General features: G+C 58.5%; 2 protein-coding genes across 2 annotated transcripts in view; one reads left to right on the forward strand and one right to left on the reverse strand.

Moving 5' to 3' along the window:
- The first annotated feature begins 2,694 nt into the window (after positions 1-2,694).
- Positions 2,695-25,729, forward strand: part of LOC119092102 (thymosin beta) — a 28,687-nt gene continuing 5,652 nt past the window's right edge. Inside the window, exons 1-3 of the mRNA XM_037215076.1 lie at positions 2,695-2,760; positions 20,789-20,944; positions 21,728-21,841. Coding sequence (XP_037070971.1) covers positions 20,806-20,944; positions 21,728-21,841 — 253 coding nt within the window. The 5' untranslated portion in view covers positions 2,695-2,760; positions 20,789-20,805. The remainder of the gene's footprint in view (positions 2,761-20,788; positions 20,945-21,727; positions 21,842-25,729) is intronic.
- LOC119092555 (putative serine/threonine-protein kinase DDB_G0286627) lies at positions 8,485-14,787 on the reverse strand. Its single transcript, XM_037215513.1, has 4 exons — positions 14,754-14,787; positions 13,469-13,689; positions 12,876-12,983; positions 8,485-8,544 (listed from the first exon to the last, which is right to left on the reverse strand). The coding sequence occupies exons 1-4, from the start codon at positions 14,785-14,787 to the stop codon at positions 8,485-8,487; spliced, it is 423 nt and encodes a 140-aa protein (XP_037071408.1).

Raw genomic sequence — 25,729 nt, forward strand, 5'->3', positions numbered from 1 at the left:
CGCGGCACAAAATATCATTGAAGTGCCTAGCAGAACGCTGAAACAATAAGGAACGGAGATGCAAGAGATGTCGCGTGTCTGATGCAAGTCAATGCCACTTACAGTCTCACAGAGCAGCGTAACAAGCATAGAAACGAGTGAAAACTGTTGCGTCACAACATGCGTACCCAGTAACATAACGCAGGATAGTATGCGCACGCATCAATGGACAGGAATCAGATCCCTCACTGTAGGGGCTGACAGTTGGAGTTCAGGGAACGCCGCAGGCCACGTATTGTTGACGAACCGTAGCGTATTGTTGACGAACCGTAGCGAGCTATGGTTGGTTGCTGAGACGGACCACTAGGAGAGAAACGTGGTCTGAGCGGTGGTGGGTTACCAGCCGAATCATTAGCAAGGGGTGGTGCGACAGTTGCTCGTGACCAACAGCTGTTGGTTCTCCCAATATAGTACATCACTGCGTTGTGACATGATGGACATCTGCAGGTGTCCCTCATGTCTGGGTTTTGCTGTGGCAAGCAAAACTTGAGGCGCACCATGTTCCGGTCATACTTCAGGTGGTTGAGGATTATGAACAAACTGGTGAAGTTCTGGCGAATTTCCCGTGTCAGCCTAGCAAAATGCAGGCAGAAGGTATCCTCGAAAGTATTATCGCGCAACACTTATAACAAGAAATACTTAAAATTGTCTTAGCCGCCAACCTTTCAAACAACTCTCTCAGGGCGTAGTTTCGCAAAGAGCTGGCTTGTGGGGAGGGGGCTAAGAACTGAAAAATTACGGAGCATTCCCCCAGCGTGCGCCGCCAAACGGGCTTCTCCACGAATTACACTCACATTTTTCTCAAAGTTGGGGGGGGGGGGGGCGGAGCTCAAGTTGCGGGTGGAGGGGGCTGCAGCCCCAGACGGGTAGGAGATTGCACCCCTGAACGCTGTGGTAACGCAGCAGCCCGTCTGTTTCTGACATATAACGTCACGTCTCGGGTGACATTTGAGGGGCAGGGGCACTGAAAAAAGTCATCCAAAAAGTAAGATTTTGACCGTGCTAAAACATGAAAATGCATGACGTACCACTTCCTTCATACACGTCGCAAAGAGCGCAAGTCCAGCTCATACACGTTAATTAGTTCCATCGCATAGAGCTGTTTCAGTCAGATCATTGTCACCGGTTTGGCCGCGGCCTCGGCTGTCAAATGCCATTGATGCGTCAGAAAAGCCGCCGCGTGGAGGACCGCCAATGCAAACTCGCGACTTCAATGCCAATGTGTAGCCATTGGTGTACTGGCAAATGAGCGTGCCATTTTGCGCTGACGAAGAAGGTAATCTTTTAGCGGCAGATGTTTTGGGTGATTGCAACCAGGGTCCTATGCAATTCGCACATAAGTTATTTTATCAGCGGCGCGGAGAACCGACAGAAACGTGCGATTTCATCGATAATTCATAGTCCCTTCGCACAGGTTTTTGCACTGGTGAAACGTGAGAATTTGTAGTTCTCATGTTTTGGGCTACTATCACTCATGGATGTTGGCGGCAGGTTTTTTGTGGGCGTTTCGCAGGTGTCTTTTTTTTGGGGGGGGGGGGCGTTATCCGCGCAGACTACTGAGATCTGATATAATCAAGAAAACCGCCAACCAAACGCCAGATCCGTGCTTTTGCTGGAGTGCACCCACGCCATCGCACGCATTACGCGCGCTTTTACCATTGCGGTTGAACGCTCTTTGCCGGGTTGAAATGTGGTGATTTCGTGTCGCTGTAACCACTCGTTGCCGAGATGGAGGCTCAGTTTCCACCCGCCATTGGCTCATTTTTGGGAGCAACTTGCAAATTTTGCATTCCCCATGCTAAACCAATGGGACACGTTTGCACGCACCACGTCCAATGGCCTTTTTAAGACTTCAAACCCTCTTGCTTCTGAGCTTGCCGCAAACGAACTTGGGCAGAATTTTGTGCGGAACGTATTCAAATGTTACCCTGACGGCATGACGTCATAGAAAACGTTCCTCCAGGCGTTTTGCCCGCATTTATCGTACAGAACCGCTTAAAATATGCGAAGTGCTATTGGCCAGCCTTGCTCTTCATCACATAACATCTACATCAGGATTTTTATTTCAATGCGTGATAGGCAGGGGTGCCACTTTCTAAGCCCGTTGGAGGTTCAATGGACAAGGTTGACCCAAGGTCATCGAACACAGCAATCGAAGTTCTACGCAGTTAGCATGGTTATAGTTTCTTTTTCAGTTGAGGGAGGGGGCTTCAGCCCCCTCTCCACCTGGGGTTCAGCCCCAACTTTGGGAAGAAAGTGGGCAAATTCCGGGGAGAAGCCTGTTTGTTGGCATAGCTTGGGCAGGTTGGGCCCTTATTCACTTTTAACCCTGCCCCCAACTCATTTCGCGTAACTACGCCCCTGCCCCGCTAGTAGATAGTACAACATGGTTCAGCGGTACGTGCGTGCATTTCGGTCGGTAATAAAATGCTTCACGGCTGTCCCTAGCAGTGGCAAACAATAGTCCCGGCCTGCAACTAACAGCTACCCGGCACATGCGACACGCACCACCCACGGGTAACGGCCTCTAACTGGTTCATCCATCTCATTTCCACCACTTTGTGAGAGGCCGTCATGGCGGTTCTACCGTTCGCTGATTGGTCGGTTGCCTCCTCTGCCACCGGTGGACCACGGCGCCGCCTGACCGGCGGGAGAACGAAGCCATTTGCTCTGTGGAGCGGTTGGGTCAGGTGGTGATCGGAATCCTTGGGCCGCAGACAGGTAAGTGAGGCGATTATATGAACATCGAGGCATATGTTAAGTCCTCTCCGGATATAAAGCCAGGGCGTATGTTTGCTGCCCCGAGTGGCGTCGAGGGCGATCCGCCAACGGGTGGCGGCGTCGTCGCGTTGGCGTTGGCCCGTCCGGCCTCACGCCGCTACCGGCCACTGACCAGCATGGGGCGTGGCCCCGGGCGGGTACCGGGCGACTTTCGAGTGCCACATGCCCAAGAAGTAACTCGCTATCGTCAAGACCGGGCTGCGGTCTGAATTATTTCCTTGGTTATGATGAAGTGAAGAATCTCTGGCCGTAACACGCGCGAAGAACTGACCCGCTCGAAGTAAGACCAGACAGATGAACCTTGTTATGGCCGAAACAAGTGGTCGAACAAACAACTATCGGCTCGCCGGTCGAACAGATGGTATTTTGATACCTTGAATGGTGAATGCCTGGCTGGCATATACCCTGCATTCATAGTTAAAATGTTATTTCTAGACCTCATCGTGATTGGGACATTAACCATGGGTTCATCATTGGGGGGACAATGTAGGTTTTCAAAAATAATAACAGGAAGAGTTGGGAGCACCCCAGTGCGTTTGAAAGGGGCCCAGGCAGGCCACTGAAAGGGTGGCATGCGCCTTGCACTCTGGTTGCACAGCTTGAGTAAATGGTTAATAGACGGCCGCGAAGTTTTTGACCTGCCGGTTCTTGTATGGGTGCCCTTTACAAAAACCGGGTACCGCGTACGTGTTTTCACCAAACTCCGTCATGATCAAATAACGTCTGAAGCAATGGTGAACCATGACGGATGGGGCCAGGGAATTAGACGCGCCAGGCAAAGTAACCGGCGGTGAGGCCCTGCAGAAACGTCGGCGCGCACAGCCAGGCGCGTGCTGGGGCCGGCGCAGCGCCGGCCGCGCGCGGCTGACTCACCGGTCGATAACGGGGACGGGCGCGGACGATGTCCTGGGTACCGAGCGGTCGGGCCTGTCCGACACCGGCCGGCACGTCCTCACCGGTCAGAGCCGTCCTCCGAGGCGGTCACACTGAGCGGTCCGGTCCGACAAAACCGGCCGGCACCGTCCCTCACGGGTCACGCCATCCTCCGAGGCCCGTCACACTGAGCGGTCCGGTCCGACAACCGGCCGGCACGTCCTCACCGGTCAGCCGTCCTCGAGGCGTCACACTGAGCGGGTCCGGTCCGACACCGGCCGGCACGTCCTCACCGGTCAGCCGTTCTCCGAGGCGTCACACTGAGCGGTCCGGTCCGACACCGGCCGGCACGTCATCACCGGTCAGCCGTCCTCCGAGGCGTCACACTGAGCGGTCCGGTCCGACACCGGCCGGCACGTCCTCACCGGTCAGCCGTCCTCCGATGGCGTCACACTGAGCGGTCCGGTCCGACAACCGGCCGGCACGTCCTCACCGGTCAGCCGTTCTCCGAGGCGTCACACTGAGCGGTCCGGTCCGACACCGGCCGGCACGTCCTCACCGGTCAGCCGTCCTCCGAGGCGTTCACACTGAGCGGTCCGGTCCGACACCGGCCGGCACGTCCTCACCGGTCAGCCGTTCTCCGAGGCGTCACACTGAGCGGTCCGGTCCGACACCGGCCGGCACGTCCTCACCGGTCAAGCCGTCCTCCGAGGCGTCACACTGAGCGGTCCGGTCCGACACGGCCGGCACGTCCTCACGGGTCAGCCGTCCTCCGAGGCGTCACACTGAGCGGTCCGGTCCGACACCGGCCGGCGCGTCCTCACCGGTCAGCCGTCTCCAAGGCGTCACACTGAGCGGTCCGGTCCGACACCGGCCGGCACGTCCTCACCGGTCAGCCGTTCTCCGAGGCGTCACACTGAGCGGTCCGGTCCGACACCGGCCGGCACGTCCTCACGGGTCAGCCGTCCTCCGAGGGTCACACTGAGCGGTCCGGTCCGACACCGGCCGGCGCGTCCTCACCGGTCAGCCGTCCTCCGAGTCCTCACCTTCAGCCAGATCCTTCCTCCGAGGTTCCGCGCTTCCTCACCGTCAGCCGTCCTCCGAGCGTCACACTGAGCTCCGGTCCGACACCGGCCGCGCGTCCTCACCGTTTATCGCCTTCCGAAGCGTCACGCCACTCGCCGGTCCGCGCGAGCGCTAAGGCTGCGTCAGAGACGCGTTACCCCTCCCCTGGGACCGCTGATCAAGCAGCTTCGGAGGCGGGTCATGTCGGCTGGCCAGTGGAGCCGTCGTATGAGGACGCAAGTGGCAGTCACTGTCGAGAGGGCAGCTGTCGGGTGGCCACCACTGTCGACGAGGGCCAGCTGTCAGGTGGTCGACTCCGTCGAGAGGGTAGCTGTCGGGTGGTCGAATCTGTAGAGGGGTAGCTGTCGGGTGGTCATCACTGTCGAGAGGGAAGCTGTCGGGTGGCCACCACTGTCGAGGGGGCAGCTGTCGGGTGGTCGACTCCGTCGAGAGGGTAGCTGTCGGGTGGTCGAATCTGTCGAGGGGGTAGCTGTCGGGTGGTCGCCACTGTCGAGAGGAAAGCCTGTCGGGTGGTCGAATCTGTCGAGAGGGAAGCTGTCGGGTGGCCACCACTGTCGAGGGGGCAGCTGTCGGGTGGTCGACTCCGTCGAGAGGGTAGCTGTCGGGTGGTCGACTCCGTCGAGAGGGCAGCTGTCGGATGGCCGCCACTGTCGAGAGGGAAAGCTGTCGGTTGGTCGAATCTGTCGAGAGGGAAGCTGTCGGGTGGCCGCCACTGTCGAGAGGGTAGCTGTCGGGTGGTTGACGCCAGCGACCATCACCGGCGGTTAAGGGTGAAATTCGAACAGTCCGTACGGAGTCACTAGCGGCCTGTCAGATCACAATTGTAAATTGGACACGGCAGTTAAGTCATTTAGGTGTAAATGGATTGAGCAAGGGTAATTAGACAAACCTGCGCCCCCCCCCCCCCCCCAATTACACTAAAAAGCCGTGTCCATCTCAAGCCATTTACGCAAAGATTTGAAGAGAGACCATCTTTAATTCGCACGCTTGCTCCATGAATCCATGTTCAAACACATCTGTTGCTTTTTCATTAAAACTGTCTGTTATCATGCATCCTTTGCTTGCTAGACTCTGCCACAGCATCGCTGCTTTTGAGCAATTTGATATACCGTCCTGTACTAACTCAGATCCTAATACGGTTTCAGTTAGCAATTCTCGGTTCTCAGTTTATTTCAGTGTCTCGTTTTGTTGGGAAGGGTCATATCGTACTCAATAAGTCCGGAAATGTTGTTAAAAAAGCGTGACCGCGTTACAAAGCGTGCAATTGTGTTAACTGCTCTAGTAGTTGATCTCCACTCGCAAAGCGCGAATAAACTTTGTGTCGCCGATATACTCGCCTCTTACGGTCTATTGGCATAAGTCACCGTCCCCGCTTTTTCCAAAGAGCGTCGTTTGTACCGGTTAACATTTGAATGATAAATGACGAATGGCTAAAACCTAGCCAGTGTCTTCACCTTATCGTATATGCCAAGCTACAGGCTGCTTCCAAGCTTAAATGTATGTGAAAAACCCTGAACTTTTCCCCGCTGCCGTTCGCTGTCCCTGTCTTTGTCTTTGTCGCTGATGCCTCTATGCCTGGCCTTAGGGGCGATGGCGTGCCAGAGATTCCACAGCTTTCGACCTGCCACGTTCCACAACTGGTCACATTCCTCAGCAGCACGTAATGGACCACGTGAAGGCAGCCCCGTCGTGGCTGCTGGAAGGTGGGCGCAGTCTACCACAGGGCAGCGCAACGTTTTGTTGAGCCATAGCTGGAGGCTAACTGCATAGGACAAAGGGAGGTGAAGATGTGGATATGCCCCGAAAAGATGGTTTGCAGCGATATTGACAACATTCTCGACAGTAGACTGTGAGTGCTAATGTTGTTTTAGCATTTGAGGATTGACATCTGAAGTTATTCGAAGACGTATGTCGCTCGCGGACCCGTCGGAAAGTGTGAGGTTAACAGGTCGTGTGGAACGGAATGCATGGGGTATGCATCCGCGGTAGGAGGCTAGTTCGAGCCTGGGGCAGAGATGTCAGAGATAGGAGTGGTTTAAAACCAATGGCATGGTTTGCGTTATGGTCGCACCATTTCCACATTTTCCCAACTTCCTCCAAATTTCTGATGACCTAGATCAAGATCTTAGTCACCAAATTGAACTGAACCATGACGATGGAATTACCAACTCCGGTAAAGCAAAGGTTATAAATAAAACGCACTAGAATTGATGCAAATGCACAATCTTAGGAAAAATCCAACAATGTAATTTTGCCAGCTGAAATCCACATACAGTCACGGGGAATTAAACCCGTCGGGTGAAAGACTCAAATTCGTGAAAGTTGCCAGCGCCGCTCCCAACGAGCTCCCAACGAGCTGGGTGCCCAGGACCGTCCACATCAAGCGGGGAGCACTGGGTTTCACTGCGTGGCGGCGGCTGGTGTCCGGGGAGATCCGAACGCATCTCGCCCCGCGGAGGCACGCAAGGGGTAGCGGCCTGAGTTTGCCGCTCTGGTGACGGGAACAGCTGTCTGAGAACAGCCGCGGGCCATCCACAGGAACTGCGTCCGCAGCCGACGGGCGAGCTGGTCCGGATGGCGTCTCGTAGCTCGGTAGTGGATCCAGGAAGCTGGCTGGGCGCGGTCGACGGAGACAACTCCCTCTTTGTCTTGCGCCGCACGGTCACTCTTCGATGACCGCCTGCACACGTGGAATGAGCCGTGGTAGGGCGGCTCTAGAGGTGTTGCGGGAGGTGCCTCGCCGGACGAAAACATGGGTGCAGTCCGAGAGGTCTTCGGGAATGAAGGCGTTCATCGATGGCTACTGGCGTGGCTGCACCGGCGGAGCCTGCCTCATGGCTCTCCGGAGGAGGTTGACGTAGGACGCCTGGTCCAGCGGGTACTTGGCAGGATAAGTGACAGAAGAACTCCCGTGGGATCCGGAGCGTCGCACCGTAGACGAGCTACGCAGACGTGCAACCTAGGTCCTTTTTAGGGCTGAACGCCCGCCGAGCAGAAACCAATGACAGGAGATCGGTCCAAGGAGTGGCTGCATCTGCCGCCCACAGAGCAATCTTCAGCTGTCGGTGGAACCTTTCTGCCATGCCGTTGCTCTGCGGGTGGTAGCTGGTGCGATGCCTAGTGTAGCCAAGAAGCGCCAACAGTTACTGTCACAGGCCGAACTCACTGTTGGGCACCGCGGTCAGTGGTGACCTGTGCCGGCACTCCAAAACGAACCAACCAACCGGCGACGAGGGTGCGGGCGATCGTGACCGCTCGGATCTCCGTCACAGGAATGGCCTCCACCCAGCGGGTGACTCGGTCGTGCACGTAAGTAGATACGTCTGACCGTCCGACGGGGGCAGTAGGCGGCAGCGTCGATTACGGACGGCGTCAAATCGGACGTCTGGCGGCGTGAAAGCCATTTGTCGGTGCCCGGTGTGCCGATGAATCTTCGCACGTTGGCACGAGGTGCACACCCGTGTCCACTCCTTGATGTCTCGCGCGCATAGAAGGCCACACGCCGGTGAGACGAGCTCTGCGTGTCCCGAGGTTCCAGGTGTGCCACGCCGTGCAGAAGACCGGAAGTACTTGTCGCCGGGGGACTTTCTGGCAGTAGGGACGGAGTCTGCCCGTAGACTCATCCACCACAAGCTTGCGGCCACTTGTCAGCGAACATCACGCAAGACCAATGAGTGAGATGAGCTTATGCAGGGCTGAAGGCCGTCAATCCTGTCCTTGAGCGTCCGCCAGGGCATCTAGGTCGTCTAGTGGAGGCTGCGGCGCCTGCAGCGGGACGATCGTCCGTGAAAGTGCGTCAGTAACAGTGTCCCCCTTGCCCGTTACGTGCCTGACGTCAGTGGAGAATTGCCCGAATGAAGTCGAGGTGCCGGATCTCCCTGGGCGAGCAACGGTCAGAGTTTTGACCCTATCGCGGACACCAGGGGCTTGTGATCCGTGAAGATGGCGATGTTCCGACCGTTGACGCTTGTGCCGGAAGTGCCGGATCGCCAGGTACACGGCAAGGAGTTCTCGGCCGAAGGTGCTGTGCGGAAGTGCCGGATCGCCAGGTACACGGCAAGGAGTGCTCGGCCGAAGGTGCTGTGCCGGAAGTGCCGGATCGCCAGGTACACAGTGAGGAGTTCTCGGCCGAAGGTGCTGTGCGGAAGTGCCGGATCGCCAGGTACACGGCAAGGGAGTTCTCGGCCGAAGGTGACTGTGTCGGAAGTGCCGGATCGCCAGGTACACGGCAGGGAGTTCTCGGCCGAAGGTGCTGTGTCGGAAGTGCCGGATCGCCAGGTACACGGCAGGGAGTTCTCGGCCGAAGGTGCCTGTGTCGGAAGTGCCGGGATCGCCAGGTACACGGCAGGAGTTCTCGGCCGAAGGTGCTGTGCCGGAAGTGCCGGATCGCCAGGTACACGGCAAGGAGTTCTCGGCCGAAGGCGCTGTGTCCGGAAGTGCCGGATCGCCAGGTAACACGCGAGAGGTTCTCGGCCGAAGGTGCTGTGCCGAGTCTCCGCCGGCTCGAGACTCTTCGAGACGAACGACAGCGGCCCCAACGGCCAGCCACGAGCTGCTGGAGAACCGCTCCGATGCCAGTGTCTGAAGTGTCGATCTGCAGATTCAAGGTGCGCAACCGATGTTGGGTGCGCCGGGTCTGGGTAGCCTCCGCCAAATGTTGCTGACCCGAAGAAGCGCTTGCTTAGCGTCGGCAGACCATGCGATGGGGGCGGCGGCTCTTAGAAGCCCTTCTTGCTGAGCAGACGGTGAGTGGGGCCAGTAGAGCGGCGGCGTCAGGTATAAAGCGAGGACAATTCGCACACCATTCCGATGAAACGCTGGAGGTCGTCCTCGGTAGTTGGCTGTGGAAAATCCTTGCGCCGCAGATGTTTGTATGTAAGGGGGGCGATGCCGAACTCAGTGAATTAATGGCCGAGGAACGGAACTTTTTCGGCCTCGAACACACATTCCTTTTCATTGATGACCAGCCCGAACTTTGTCGAATCGTTCGAGGACATTCGAAGGTGTTCGAGATGCTCGTGCTCGGAACTTGCTGGCGACCAGAATGTCTTCCAAGTAGACAAATGTCCCTGACACTCCATGCAGCACCTCATCCATGAATCGTTGAAAGCTTCGACCCGGCATTAGAAGACCGAATGACAATCGGATTCATCTCGAGGAGCCCGAATGGCGTTGTGATGGCGGTCTTCGGCACATCCGATGGCTCCACCGGGATCTGGTTATGTGCGCGGACCAGGTTTAGCTTAGAAAAGACCTTGCAGCCGTAGAGGTGACCGGCGAAGTCTTGCAAACAGCACTGGATATCGGTCGGGACGGTCAGGAAGGTTGCGTGTTCATATCACCTCGGGTTCACCAATGTCGCACTCGTCATTACTTTCTGCGACCGTCAGGAGAAAAGGTGGCAATAGTTGCCCTGTTGTTTTCACCCAGTTGACAAACCCGGGCCCCGTGCAGTGCGATACAAGCGTAATCACCCTGCACCTCACAACCCGTGCTGTCAACTGGCTGGTTGCGGCCGAGTGGCCGGGACTAGCTTTGCTGCGGTGGGTTTGGTGCTGGTTCCGGTGTGAAACCTCGGTGCCGGCGCCGAGTTGGCATCGGCGCCGACTGACATAAAGGGAACGCGTCCAGGGAGGGACGGATCACGAAGAACGATCAACACTCCGTTATCAGGTGGCACAATATACATTATGTTTAGTTAGTTTTTTATTCGAGCCCTTTTCGACCAGAATGACCATTTCAGGGCTATGAGATGAAGGGAAAAAGGTTAACGGTGGGGCGGACTCGCATACGCCCTGGGGGCCGGCCGCAGAGCATAAACCGGGTGCCCGCGCATGCGCGCTGGGTACCCGGTCCAGGCTCTCCTTCACACGGTGCTCTCGGCCACACTTGTCTGGCTGACGCATGCAGCCTGCCCCGGACCAGCCGGGTGTAGCGAGTATGCAGGATAAGGAGGATGGAAGATAAGAGGGACGACTGCGGTGTTATATTCAAGCAACTCTCCACATACATATCAATGGGACGGATGACGTCCTTCCCCGGTCTGCTTGTCTCCCAGACCGTCAGCGGGCTGACAAACCCCCCAGACAGTGATGGCTGGCCCTGAAATATACACCTTCCAACGCTGTCCGCCACTAACATAGCAAAGAACAGGACTTTAAAACACTACAGGTATCACTGAATACCAGACATGTGTAGTCGTGCCACTACGCGTGTTCGAACCACCTGGCTGTGACCCGCTCGTCACAGTTTTGACCCTCGCGCCGCTACCTCAGCAAATACCTACTCAATCCCGGGACAGTATGAGCACGGATAATACTCGGTCCCGGGACAGTATCAGCACAGATGATACTCGGTCCCGGGGACAGTATCAGCACAGATGATACCCGGTCCTCGGGACAGTATCAGCCACAGATGATACTCGGTCCCTGGACAGCATCAGCACAGATCAGACTCTGCCCCTGGGGACTGTTAGGCCGGGCAACCGGATGAAGACAGCGGCACCTGATAACGGGCATTAGACGGTTGCCGATAGGCAGGGTAGGCTGCGACGACGACCGGCCGTACTCTGGTTGGATTCATGTATGGGCATGATGTCGCTTATCTCATGACAGCGCATCACCCAGTGTTGTTCTGTGGCAACGCGGCGCATTGCGCATGACCGTATTGCTCTGCCTCCCGACTGTGTTTTCCATGAGGTCGTGATATTGTCTGGCTTCTTCTGCATGTTCTTTTGTCCTACCATTGTTTGGCCTGTTGTTCCACAACTACCCCGTGCAAAAAATTTCCGAACGCTTAAATGCTGGAAAGTAAGTGGCTCATTAAATAAAACGGATACACTGCTTTCGACGTTGCCTTGCAGAACAGGTGGCTTCGGCACGCCGGTGTCCTGCGGCGCACACATCGCTGGCGTGGCTTGCCGCGGACAGGGCTGGGCCGCACACATCGCTGACGTGGCTTGCCGCGGACAGGGGCTGGGCCGCACACATCGCTGACGTGGCTTGCCGCGGACAGGGGCTGGGCCGCACACATCGCTGGCGTGGCTTGCCGCGGACAGGGGCTGGGCCGCACACATCGCTGACGTGGCTTGCCGCGGACAGGGGCTGGGCCGCACACATCACTGGCGTGGCTTGCCGCGGACAGGGGCTGGGCCGCACACATCGCTGGCGTGGCTTGCCGCGGACGGGCTGGGCCGCACACATCGCTGACGTGGCTTGCCCGCGGACAGGGGCTGGGCCGCACACATCGCTGACGTGGCTTGTTGCGGACAGGGGCTGGGCTTAATCGCGTCGGCATCCGTCACTGCAAATTGGGCACCACTTGGGATTACATTGCGAACAGACGCCCTCGGTGTGTACTAATATTCCGCCTGCCCAATAGTGTCAGGACTGAAGCCATGCTGCTTTTGCACCACCTCGAATAGGACCGTAATTACATAGCACGGTGTTCTGCATGGCGGCGTTCAACAGAGCTGCGGTGAAATGTTTGCCGCAGCCACGGGTGAACGTGAGGCCTATGCGGGCTACCTATGTGAGGAGTTTTGGCCAGTCAGGACCATGGTGATGCTTCCTGGGACCTGGAAACCTTTCGATGGTACCACCGTTATCTGCGCTTGACAATGGGAGATGTGATAGAAATAAAGCAAGCACAGGACTCTCAGTTCTAACTGGACAGCTGGGGTCCTCCGCGCTCGCCCGCTCCCCTCTGTGGTTGAATGCGCGGCTGAGGTATTGCCACTAAGGCAAAGCCCCGTGCACCACAGCCCTCGCCTTCAGTGGCCGTTGTGTGACAGCGCAAATATCCACATCTTCCATCTAGCTGTTCAGCAACTTCGGGCTCATCTCTGCTAGCCTGGAACTCCTTCAACATTCTCTCGGGACGCGCAGTTACACTGTAAATGTCAGCAGTGCTTGCCACCCGGCCAGCGCCGAATGGGAAACAGTCTTTTTATACCGTGCCCCAGATATCGACTCGAAACGATCCCCATCAATCTCCCCGGTCTGACACAGAAAGGGGACACAACCTGCCCGCTATAGCTTGCTTCTCTCTCTTTTTCGGCACATTTTGGCTTTGTTTCGATTGCCAAGAAGTCTTGCCGCTTTGTGTCGCCGCTCAGTCACGGGCAGCTCTGTCACAGGCAGCTCTGTCACAGGCAGCTCTGTCACAGGCAGCTCCGTCTCAGGCAGCTCTGTCACAGGCAGCTCCTGTCACAGGCAGCTCGTCACAGGCAGCTCTGTCACAGGCTTGCCGATGTCGCTGTGTAGGTGAGCCGTCTGAGCCGTGATGCGGTGTATAGGTGAGCCATCTGAGCCGTGATGTGGTGTATAGGTGAGCCATCTGAGCCGTGATGTGGTGTATAGGTGAGCCATCTGAGCCGTGATGTGGTTGTATGGGTGAGCCATCTGAGCAGTGCTGTGGTGTCTGGACCGCGATCGTGACACCGACTGCACGACGGAAGCGCTCGAGGCCTCGAGACGACGATGTGTACTCGTCTGTTTGTACTCAGCACTCGGGAGAGGGGGAGGAGTGCTTCAGACCCATGACCGTAGGTCTTTGGTCAGCACCGGAGCTACGGCGGCGGTCAGCGTCAGGTCCTTTGGTCAGCACCGCGGCTGCGGCGACGGTCGGCGTCAGGTCTTTGGTCAGCACCGGGGCTACGGCGATGGTCGGCGCAGGTCTTGGTCAGCACCGCGGCTGCGGTGGCGGTCGGCGTCAGGTCTTTGGTCAGTAACGGGTCTGCCGTGGCGGTCGGCGTCAGGTCCTTGGTACAGCACCCGGCGGCTGCGGTGGCGGTCGGCGCCAGGTCATTTGGTCCAGCACCGCGGCCTGCGGTGGCGGTTGGCGCAGTGTCTTTGGTCAGCACCGCGGCTGCGGTGGCGGTCGGCGTCAGGTCCTTGGTCAGCACCGGGGCTGCGCGGCGGTCAGCGTCAGGTCTTTGGTCAGCACCGCGGCTGCGGTGGCGGTCGGCGTCCGTTAGGTCTTGGTCAGCACCGGGGCTGCGTGGCGGTCGGCGTCAGGTCCTTGGTCAGCACCGGGGCTGCCGGTGGCGGTGCGGCGTCAGGTTTTTGGTCAGCACCGGGGCTGCCGTGGCGGTCGGCGTCAGGTCTTTGGTCAGCACCCGCGGCTGCCGGTGCGGTCGGCGTCAGGTCTTGGTCAGCACCGCGGCTGCGGCGGCGGCGGTCGGCGTGCTCTGGCGTTCCGGATGAATGCGGTATATTGGGCATCACTCTGACGAACAAATAGCCCCAGATGACGCCGCAAGCCACGCCAGGTGCCTCCCGTCAAGTCGGACAGGCGTCCATTCCTGGTGTCGGTCTCCTGACCCCACTGCCGTCCACGGGCGCCCGCTTCGGGTGTCGTTTCCCTATCACGTTGCCGGTCAGCCGGAAAAACGCTTACTCTGGATGCACGCTCCCAGCCCTGCTACTGCTTTTGTTTGGCGAGACACCCCTCCGAAGTCCGAAGTGCGCCGAATAAGCGTTCACTGGTCATCGCGTATTCCGGACTCACGTAACCTAGTTTATCTAGATGGCGGGTTTCGGCTATCAAGTGGCCATCCCTGACGAGCGTTATTTTTTCTCGTGATCTGGACGGACGGATTTACGATCGTGCTCATCTTTGAGCACAGTTTCATTGCGCTGAGTCTTGTGTTCTTTAGCCCTCACGAATTTGAGCCGGTCAGATGGCTAAAGGTTAAACGCCTGCCGCGTGGATTGGCCGGAGCCTGTACGGAGCGGCCTGAAGGCCGGACCCCAGCGCTGACCTAATGGGATACCAACTGCTGTGTCCACATGCCTCACCGGTGACTGCTGTGTCCACATGCCTCGCCTGTGACTGCTGTGTCTACATGCCTCGCCGGCCGGGCGCCCGCGGCGGCCGCGCTGACTCAGCGGAGGCGCGTACCGCCAGAGGGCGCCACGGCCCGGCCGGTGGCGGCCGGACCGGCCCACCTCTCCCTCTGGGGACTGACGTACAAGGGGTGGGCTCAAGCTCGTCACACATCTGCATATTTGCTGTTTGCAAAGACCGCAGAGTCTTGATAATTTGCCTTGTTCCTGGTCTTTTTCATGATTCGAGCAGTCACCTATGTTCACGAAAAGAACTTGATGTATCTCAACAATGGGGGTAAATACAATGCATTTTATACTTACTCTAGGTTGCATGAAACGTGACTAGGATACTCATTTAAAGCTTGAGTAAGGAGACACTTCGACTGGACCAAACATGAAAGCCCATGTGTAAGGTGCACACAACGAAAGCAGTTTTCAAAACACAAAGCCGATCTGTAATTGGTCAGAAATCATTGACATAGAATCATCGCGGAGTTCCGAATGGGCCTTTCCGGCGCAGAGGCGGGGAGCACATCCTCACTGGTTGTCGTACACAGCAGGAATCAGGTCGGGGCTGGATTTTACATGGGGCTGCCGTCGCCCCTCCGTGACGCCCTGCTTAAGTGGCCGCCGCTGTCCGGCCGGCGGTTGTTTACGGCGGGCCGCTGCGGCGTGCGTGGTGCTGCAGCTGAATGTGTGACGGCCACATCCCGGCGCCGCGACGCGCGGCACAAACACGGCCTGTAGCGCTGACGCGTCGACCCTGAGCGCGTGTCACCGTTATCGGGTGACGTGTTGGTGCGGCGGCGGCGGGGTGGGCGTGGAAGCAAGCCGTCCCTCGCGCGGGTCTCGCCGGACTGCGGCGGCGAGAGCGCACCAGGAAGACGGTCAGATGAGGATGTGGGACTGGAGGTTGCTGGCGGATACCTGCAGGGAAGGTCAGACGTGTGACTGCTGCAACTGGGCGAATGTCGTCCATGCCATGGAGCTAACAGTCGAGAGCATCGTCCACCATCGCTCTTCTCTCCAATTGAAATTGACGGGCTCATTGTCCGCAGCGTCGGCGTCTGTGGTCTTTGTGAAACGAGTTGTGTCCACAGGGTCGGATTCCGCAGCGTCTCTCTGTCCGCAGTGTCCGTATTTGTGTCAGCGGTGTCTGGATAGCACGTGTCGTGTTATCGTGTCCACTGCGTGCTTCACGCACCCCGGTGAGCAGTGACGTTCCCAGCCGGGCGACGCGCACCCCGGCGAGCAGTGGTGTTCCCAGCCGGGCGACGCGCACCCCGGTGAGCAGTGGCGCTCGCAGCCGGGCGACGCGCACCCCGGCGAGCAGTGGTGTTCCCAGCCGGGCGACGCGCACCCCGGTGAGCAGTGGCGTTCGCAGCCGGGCGACGCGCACCCCGGCGAGCAGTGGTGTTCCCAGCCGGGCGACGCGCACCCCGGTGAGCAGTGGCGTTCGCAGCCGGGCGACGCGCACCCCGGCGAGCAGTGGTGTTCCCAGCCGGGCGACGCGTACCCCGGTGAGCAGTGACGTTCCCAGCCGGGCGACGCCGAATTATGGGCAGGTCGAACGTAATGGTCAGCGGCCCGCGGAGGTTCCCAGGCTGCCGCCGCGGCCGGCGCCAGAATCGGAGCCGCTCATCAGCCGGCTGCTGGCCGTACTGACGCCGTGACGCCATGACGCAGAAATCGCTGTCCCGTCCTGGGTCGGCCGCCCTTACAGCATGACGCCATGACACCCTGACACCCAAGTCACGGCCCCGTCCTGGGCCGGCCACCCTGACTCCATGACACCATGACGCCCAAGTCACGGCTCCGTCCTGGGCCGGCCACCCTGACTCCATGACACCATGACGCCCAAGTCACGGCCCCGTCCTGGGGCGGTCAATCAGCCATGTGGAGGAGGCCTCTGCGTATTGATATGCGCAAATACATCATTCGCAAACGGGGCTCGCTTGGCTCTGCGGACGGCTCTTCGTGAGTAGTTCCATGCACCTACCGTCGTGTGAGTAAGTTATGGACAACTGAGCGGTGATCTTTCTTCAAACGAGGGAGCAGCACTTTCACCAAGACTCTCGTCCGGCGTCATTAGCCCGCAAGCTGACTTAAAACATAATGTTTTTATTTTAACCAAGCTTTAACCAGCATCAGCAATGTCATGCTGGTTGTGAGAACCACAACCATAAAACAACGTCATACCGTTCTAAATGAGGTGGCCTCGCAATCTAACGCGATGAGGGACGTGACGCACCAGGTGAATGTGTGTATCGTAGATTATGTTTCTATTGAAGAACTCGCGCCTGACAGCTGTTGTTCTACCTTCGTTGGAGGGTTGGGTTTTCGGGGTAGGGCCTTACGGACCCCTTTTATATCTCGAACTGAGACGCCCTAGATCCATGCGGAAAGGTGGATATCTCGCGTAGAACTACATGACTACAGTGCCACTGAACACAGGCATGTACAAACGGCTTTTAATCAGTCGGATTAGGTAAACGTGGAAAAGTTGGTACGTTTGGTCTCCTTGCATGAACCTGTTGCGCCATGCGAGTAGGAAAGGCAGCGTCGGGCAGTCATTGGCACACTCAGTCCTACATCGATAGGAACACATCAGCAGACCTGACTTGTGACTGGTCGGAACGGATAACACGGCCTAAGCCTCGCATCTCAGTCTCAATCCGTCCTCTCAGGACATGAGCGCGCACAGCCTCCAAACAAGCGACGCGGAGTAAAACTTGGCAAAGCGCGCGGTGGCTCATCTGACCGAGGATGTGTCAAACGAGATCATACTGAGTAAAACATACTCCTGTGCCAATGTCTTCATTTAGGGCACCTCGCCAAGCTTGACACCCGATGCACTGGCTTAGTTGCATTGCATATGGTCGTACCATCATACAGTAAAGTAAGATAGGTGATATTATTGCAGGAATTCCTCTGGAACAGGTTCAGTCCTTTAACAGCAAATCCAGAAAAGTCGTAGGCCGGTAGTCTCGCTCGCTCGTCCAACGTTGGCTAAAAGTAACTAGATTGAGTAACTAGACTAACTAACGTTGGTTGTAACCAGATGAAGCTGCGACCCATCCAGTTACAGTAGCAAACACGCTGGCAGTGGCAGTTGTGGTAGGTGTGCCCCCGCGCTGCTGTAGAGACAGTCCCTCAGTGGACCCCGACTGTCGTCACGTGTCGAGCAGTTGGCTTTGGCCGGTGACACCGGCGAGTGGCCCGCCGGTCGGCGTCGGTTTGGCGGTCTGCAGCTTGTCTGTCATGAGGCCCCGGACTCGATAGGCACGACATGGTCGCTGTCATCGACTCGGGGAGGGAGGCGGCCGCGGGCGGACATAGCCGTTCTCTGACGTCACCAGAGTGCACGGGACGGCGCAGTGCATTTAACGACCTCTACGAGGCTGCTGCGATGGTACGGAGCGATCAGCTGCGGTACGCTTTGCTGACCTTTGATCAGCTGCGGTACGCTTTGCTGACCCTTGATCGGCTGCGGTACGCTTTGCTGACCTTTGATCGTCTGTGGTACGCTTTGCTGACCCTTGATCAGCTGCGGTACGCTTTGCTGACCCTTAAATATCGCCGTTGGTCCACACGTCCTTCCAAAAATGTGATCTCTCGGTAAGACATGCCAAATTTTAATCGCGTGGCGATTGTCTCAGCGGGGAGCATGTTAATTAGGCCCATTTTCCGTGTGGCGGCGGTGCTGAGCTGACCTGGGAGAGCACCACTGGCTAGAGACTACGCCGAGCACTGGCGAGCGCCGCCGGCCCGGCGCCGCTCCCGCGCGCCAGCGTGCCGGCCGGCCGCTCCGACCGCGCCGCCGGGCCGGAACTGCCCGGGTGCAGCTCACGCTCCCCAGCGTCTTGACCGCCCAATCCAGACGAGGGCCGCGCGGCCTCCCAGCGCCGGTGCTGCCCGGGCGGACAGCCGAAGGGTCGGTGCGCCGTGTTCGGCGCAGGCTGCGCAGCGAGCTCACAGCGGCGTGCAACGCCAGCATCTTAGCAGGCGGTAGTGCCGACTCGGCACAGAGCCATTGTTGCGGGTATTGTTGAGTCAGCCGGCCGTCATTGTAGACCAGTGTCTGTGCAGAAGCGCAGAAATGTCTGCAACCCGAATAATCTGATTGACTTTGTGGACTTCGTGGGTTGTTATGGGTGATTTGTGCATGACAAAATTCAGTTCTGACCACTGTCCCGTGAGCTAAGTGATGCGTTTACACCTGGGTAGTCCGAGGCCATGCCAGTGGGGAGCTACCCATCGCCGCGCCCTATGACATCGGCTTGCGGCATGGCGTCCGAGAGGCGGCCAGGTGCCCGGGGGGCGGTCAGGTGCCCGGGAGGCGCCTAGGTGCCCGGGAGGCGGTCAGGTGCCCGGGAGGCGGCCAGGTGCCCGGGAGGCGCCTAGGTGCCCGGGAGGCGGCCAGGTGCCCGGGAGGCGCCTAGGTGCCCGCGGGACGGCCAGGTGCCCGGCATACAGTCGGTCACCCGCCGCCGCTGCCGACCAACCCAGCCCCGGCTCGACCGGTGTCGGCTGTCGGCATGTGGACGCATGTGTTTGAGCGGATTTGCGCCGTTGCCACCAGTGTTGTGTGGGCTGGTGCAATGCCGCCGAATCTCGAGACGGGATGCAACCCGACGCCGGCCCTGACCCGGCCCGGACCGACCCGGTCCGGGCCGGTGCCCCGTCCCTGACCCTGGCTGGGTGCGGCGCCCGGTCGACGGGACTGACGACCTCGGCCGGCTCTGGCCACACTGGCCCGCTGAGGAAGCGAGGGCCCGGCGCAACAAGCCGCCGCCAGGCAGCTGATAAATCCGCCAGCCGCCCGGCAGTTGGAGGCGGCGCGGGAGGCAGGGGCGCCGTCTGCTCGGGTTCAGCACACAAAGCTCCGCTCAGTCGGCTGAGACTGTTGTACGGCAGCGATCTGGACGAGCATGACACGGAGCTCCGGCCACGTCGGCGTCTGGCGGCCGGCCCTGACCACGCCGTGTCCGTGCGCTTTGGACGGAGCGTCACGTGGCTGCTGGACGACGGTCACGCGCGTGCGGCCGGGCGTGGCCTACGCCGGCCGGTGCGGGCTGGACCGGACCGGACCGGACCGGTCCTCGACCCCGGCCAGCTGCCGGCCGGCGCCAGTGGAGCGCGTCCCAGCCGCGCCAGACCGGGCCGGCGAGGCGCCGGTACCGGCAGCGGTGCCCGGGGCGCACGGTCGGCGGGGTGCCGGTACCGGCGGCGGTGCCCGGGGCGCACGGTCGGCGGGGTGCCGGTACCGGCGGCGGTGCTCGGGGCGTCCGATCGGCGAGGCGCCGCTCCAGCCGCGGCACAGCGCCCGATCGACGAGGCGCCACTATAGCCGCGGCACAGCGCCCGACCTGCGAGGAGCCGCTATAGCCGCGGCACAGTACACGGCCGGCGCGAGCCCGAGTGATTGCGGAGCTCTGACTCATGTCAAAGCCGTCGTGGAAATGCAATGACGATCGCATGCGCGTTTCGTATGCCATGTGGCTCCGGTCGGCCAACGGCTATGGTTGTCTGCGGCTGTGGTTGTCTGCTGGCTGTGGTTGTCTGCGGCTGTGGTTGTCTGCTGGCTGCGTTTTAAGTCCACAGCGGTCCGCGTGCCACTGCGGACGCTTCCTCGTAGCGATAGCCCAACAACGGCGTCTTGCCTCGCTGGCGTTTTGGTCAACACTCCTGCTGGGTGATCACAGCCCAGGTGCATTGTTCACTGATGTGGGATCTCATCAAAGTCACGCTTATCCTTGCGCTGCAGATTTCGAGGACCGATATGTGTCAGGTCTGGCCGGATGTGCATGGCGAGGTGTGTCGATCTGACCATGGGATCCGACACCCGCCAGCGTATGACAATACCATAGGCATGACTCAAGTCCCTCGTCCGCCTGTCATGCATTGCGTCAGAACTGAACGTAATGTACGCTTTGGACGTGCGGCATGTTTTCCTCCTCGCGTGTCTCGCTCGTCTCGCCCACCGGCACTGAGGGGTCTTTTTGAATATTAACACAACACTGCGTGTAAAAAATATCAGGAAATGTTACTAGGGGTGGATTCAGTAAGTCAGACGTCTTGTTTGAGTCCCATACTTCCATAATAATGTTTTTCAGCCCACTAAAAAATCATTCAATGTAACCACGCCTTTGAGCTAAGCGCGTGTATTCTCGTTACAGATTTGTTACGTTGCACTATGGCGGCTTCGACCAGTCCAACTCTGAAGGATTTGCCCAAGGTCGCTCCAAACGTCAAGTCGGAGCTGGAGGAATTCACTCCAGATAAGCTGAAGCACACGGAGACGGTGGAGAAAGGAGTGCTGCCCACGAAGGAGGGTAAGACGGCCAGCGGCTCCGCCGACTCCCGGTGATGCCGGCCCACGTCCGGCCTGACTGTGGCTAAACGCAGGCCCGCCGTAGCTGGCTAGATCCAGCAATGGGGCCTGTCCGCCTGGCGGTGACAGTGTCGGCGAAGCCAGCAATCGGTCAGGCCGGAGGGCTGCGGCCAGCACCGCCTTGTTGGCCCCGGCTGCAGTGGTCGTCCCAGCGAGCTGATATCTGTGTTCTCACGCCAGGGCGCCTCGCGTGGCCTCGTGGGGTGTCCTGTTTCGTGACGGCCGCCCGGGAGGCGTCGGAGGCGTCCGCCCGGGACCAGCTGGCGGCGCGCGCGTCCGCTCGCCGAGTGTGGCCGGCATGCCTCCGTCTGTTAGTCACCTGATGGTGGGGCCTTTCCGGCGATCCGACGAACGCTTTTGTCAGTGAACTCCAGCACACCTATTTCCAGTTGACACCACGCCCGCGCGTTGTCCGCCTTTCCTCTTGGCACGATTTTCGATGCACTTGCGCAGTGTCGTGAATTTGACCTCTGCGAGGTCGGATGAAGGATGTGTTCTACTGCACGGTCCATTACAGCCCAAGTCGCGGGTGCAGCGCTGCTAGCCCGCTGCTGCCCTGCCCCTCCCTCACTCTCTCCAGAACCCAGCTGCAGCCAGTCGACTGCCGTAGATAGTGTCCAGGTCCAGCTCAGTCCGAGTACCGTGGTCCGTTCTGTGTGGCGGGCTGCCCGACCTCCGAGCTCGGCGCCCCCTCCCCACCGTGACCGTGATCTGTGCCCGGCAGACGTGCAGCAGGAGAAGACGCATAACGCCCTGCTGCAGGGCGTCGAGGGCTTCGACGCTGACCAGCTGAAGAAGACCGAGACTCAGGAGAAGAACCGGCTTCCGTCACCCGACGGTAAATACCCGGCAGCGACCCGTCCCAACCCACCCTCTAGCCGCAGTGACGGTCATACCCACCACCATCGATCCCATAGCCTTACGAATCACGAATAGTTGCCCAACGCAGCCCGTCACTCGTTCAGTTTGAATACCCATGTGTGTGCCAAACTCACTGGAGCACAGTCGGCACTCATACGTGAGTAACGCCATACGAGGCGCTGCTGCGGCCTGCCAATGCCCGGATGATGTGTCGGCTAACCAGCTGACACCCGCCGCTAGCAGCAGACAAACCCTAAAAGGACTACCGAACAAGCTACTCGCAATTAACTGCAAACCGCGTGGTAAAAGAGCCTGCCGTGCTCCCACGTTCCGTTCCGGGGCGGACGTACGCGGGCTGCGTCTAGTGTGGACGTATTCCTGGCATGCCAATGCTTTAACCGAATGTGGCGCTTTTTTGTGTGTAATATCTGCAAGTTCGCTTTTTTGTCAAAGGCAACCTTTCAGGAAGGAATGCTCATTACACTCACGTATAGTGCAACACGAGCAAGACACACCTGCCATTCCGTTCCTTTCTCGATGTTTTGCTACCTTTGGCTGCCATGTAATGACTGCTGGACAGAAACTCGTAACACATGATATGCCTTTTAAGCTTTGTTGTTAGGCAATTAGTTAGAGGTCATAGCTAGCGATATTCATATGAAATGAAAACCTCCTATATATCTTTTGGAGGATACTTGATTGGAGCCAGAGAGGTTTTCAGTTCCTGGCTTTCGGCATGACGAGTTATATGTGACGTTCCCAATGTTTGCCCTATAACTTCGTTAGATCAACGCCTCGTAGTAACCTGAAAGTCGCTAACTCAGTATCAAGACTTGGACTCGTATTGTATGACGTCGTTTTTAGTCTATTAAAACGTTGTATAGCGCAAAAATGCGTGTGTCGACATAACTGGCATACGTACAGCCTTCTACATCATTGGGTTCGCATTCGTTACGCCCGACTTTGTGAAGTCATGCCGGCGAGTAGCAGCGTCGATTACGCGCGTTTCCCGTCCGACCGGCTGGGAGCGATAGGGCGAACATGTACTCGGCATCCGCCCGCTGGAAACGTCACACGACTGGCTCTATGCTTGGTGCTGGTCTGATCTGATGTCTGGGGGTCTCCGTACTTGGTCTGGTCCGATGTCTAACGGGACCTGCGTCTCGTCTGGTCCGGCGCCTGACCGGCTCCGTACCTGGTGTCTGATGGTGTCTGATCCGGTCCGATGTCTGATCGGACCCTTGTCTGGTCTTGTCCGGTGCTTGACCGGCTCGATGTCTGGTGCTGGTCTGACCTGGTGCCTGACCGGCTCGATGTCTGGTGCTGGTCCGGTCTGGTGCCTGACCGGCTCGATGTCTGGTGCTGGTCTGGTCTGGAGCCTGACCGGCTCGATGTCTGGTGCTGGTCTGGTCTGGTGCTTGACCGGCTCGATGTCTGGTGCTGGTCTGGTCTGGTGCCTGACCGGCCCGATGTCTGGTGCTGGTCTGGTCTGGTGCCTGACCGGCTCGATGTCTGGTGCTGGCCTGATCTGGCGCCTGACCGGCTCGATGTCTGGTGCTGGTCTGGTCTGGTGCCTGACCGGCTCGATGTCTGGTGCTGGTCTGGTCTGGTGCCTGACCGGCTCGATGTCTGGTGCTGGCCTGATCTGGTGCCTGACCGGCTCGATGTCTGGTGCTGGTCTGGTCTGGTGCCTGACCGGCTCGATGTCTGGTGCTGGTCCGGTCTGGTGCCTGACCGGCTCGATGTCTGGTCCTGGTCTGGTCTATCGGCTGGCTGGGCAGCAGGCTGTGTCGGGCCGCCCTGTCAGGTTGTGGCCACACTCATCGAATCCCAGCCCACTGAGTTAGGGTGGTCGCGACTGAATTTCACGTGACGTGATTAGATTACGGTTAGTATCCAGGCCCGATCACATTCGCCCTGTCCCGAGCTTCTGATACAGCCGGTGCCGAGCGACAGAAAAGGCATGGGATTGCCCTCATGGCGCACTGTGAAGCTACTAGCCGGCCGTACAAACATGGCAAACGACAGACTGCTGCTAAGATTTTGCTGATGATCTCTGGCTGTCTGTGACTCATCCCGCTTAAAGGATGGCTGCAGATGCTGGCCCATTGCTGAATGACGGTGGGAGAGGGCAGGGGAACCGAATGTGATGTCCATATTTAGTCTGATTGTAGTCAGAGCAACATTTGCATAACATCAGTCCGGCTCGGTGCCTAATGCGGCCAGTTCCGGCGCCCTCGTCTCAGCCTACACTGGGGGCCTCCTCGCGGCAGCTCCGAATTTGGCACCGCGCTCGCCGGACCGGAACCCGGCCTCTTCCGACCGGCTGGTTGGCGGGCGGAGAGTGCCGCCTGTCGATGTGGCGGCGAGCGGCGGTGCCGGCGGCGGCCGCTCGCGCCGGCCGGCCGGCCCCACCGCCGCCGCTCCTTAAAAGGCAGTGGCGGCCGAAGCCGTAGCAGCGCGGCGCAGCGTCACGTACCGCCGGCCACTCTCGCCGCCTCCCGGAGAGCCGAGGCGCCGCGCCGAGCCCGGCTGTTTTCCGGGGGCTCCAGCGGCGGCGGCGGCGGCGGCCGATGTCGGAGCGGCGCCGGGACGCTGACGGCGGCTGGATCGCTGACACCCGACTGACATATCCGGTTGCCGAGTCATTGACTCGCCATGTGGCGCAAGCGCCGAATGCAAACTGCACGCTGCAAACCGCCTGGGCAATCGTCGAGGAGCGCTCATTTACGTGCTGGTTGTATATATATACATATATATATATATATATATATATATATATATATATATATATCATCTATGCTTATATAGATTTAAACCAACTGCTTTAAACATTTACCATGAACATCGCATCACAGAGGGAGTGCTACAGTGCCATTTTTCCAATGGTGCCCAATTAGTCATGACAATACACAGAGAATCGGCAAGCGCGGCGGACACTGCAAGACAACCAAAACTTCAACTTGCGTCTTGATTTTAAGCCGTCGAGCTATTTTTCGAAAACATCCGCTAAAAACGGAACTTTTTCACAAGGCAGAGGCGTTGATAGGAATTTAACGGATAGCATGGTTGCTTTAACGTTGATAAATTACTGTGGTACAAATAGCATGGTTACATTTTGTTTGAAGCTCACATCATGGGGAAATGCGCGAAATTTAGAGTAGCTACCTTGATTCTCCTTCCTGGCACGGGATCGATAATCCAGTTCTTTTGTGAGTTTCGATACATTATGTGCCGTAGACCTGACACGAACTTGTTGGAATCGAGGGAGATTCAGCTCCACGATCTGCAGGCACGGTGTCTGCTGGCGCTTCAGACGGGCGCCGTGTGAAGTGGTGACGTCACCGTGTCCGTTACATGAGCGGTGTTGGCTGGGCGCGGAGCCGGCCGGCCCGACACCACTTTCTCGCCGTCTGGTGGGCGGGCCGGCGGCCGGCCGGCGAGCTGCGTGCCGTTTGGCGCCGGCGGCGACAGATGGCACTGCGGTCAGGGTTTTAGCCTGAAGTGCCGCATAATTTGTGTCTGTATGTGTTTCTTTATCTTGTTTCCTGTATCTTGTGTGCTTATATGCTTTTGTAAACGTATCGCATAACTTGTGTTATCACTCTGCCGTCTACCCTAACGTGACGTGGCCACCCCAACAACGTGACATGACTACCCCAACGTGCCGGAAAGCGGGACCCCGCGTGCATTTCACGGGGAGGTCGTATGTGCGGTACCTTCCCTACCCATTGAGCCGTGTTTACACGGCATCCCCGTCAGACACGTGCAGACATGTGCGTTGCTTGCATCTGCATGGGCCAGACATAAGTTCGTTGAAGCTCTGTAGTACTCCCGCTAATTATTTGGACTGCATCCGCACGGA

Source organism: Pollicipes pollicipes, unplaced genomic scaffold, assembly GCF_011947565.3.
Source record: "Pollicipes pollicipes isolate AB1234 unplaced genomic scaffold, Ppol_2.1 Scaffold_3447;HRSCAF=4054_pilon_pilon_pilon, whole genome shotgun sequence".
In the NCBI taxonomy this organism is placed as follows: domain Eukaryota; kingdom Metazoa; phylum Arthropoda; class Thecostraca; order Pollicipedomorpha; family Pollicipedidae; genus Pollicipes; species Pollicipes pollicipes.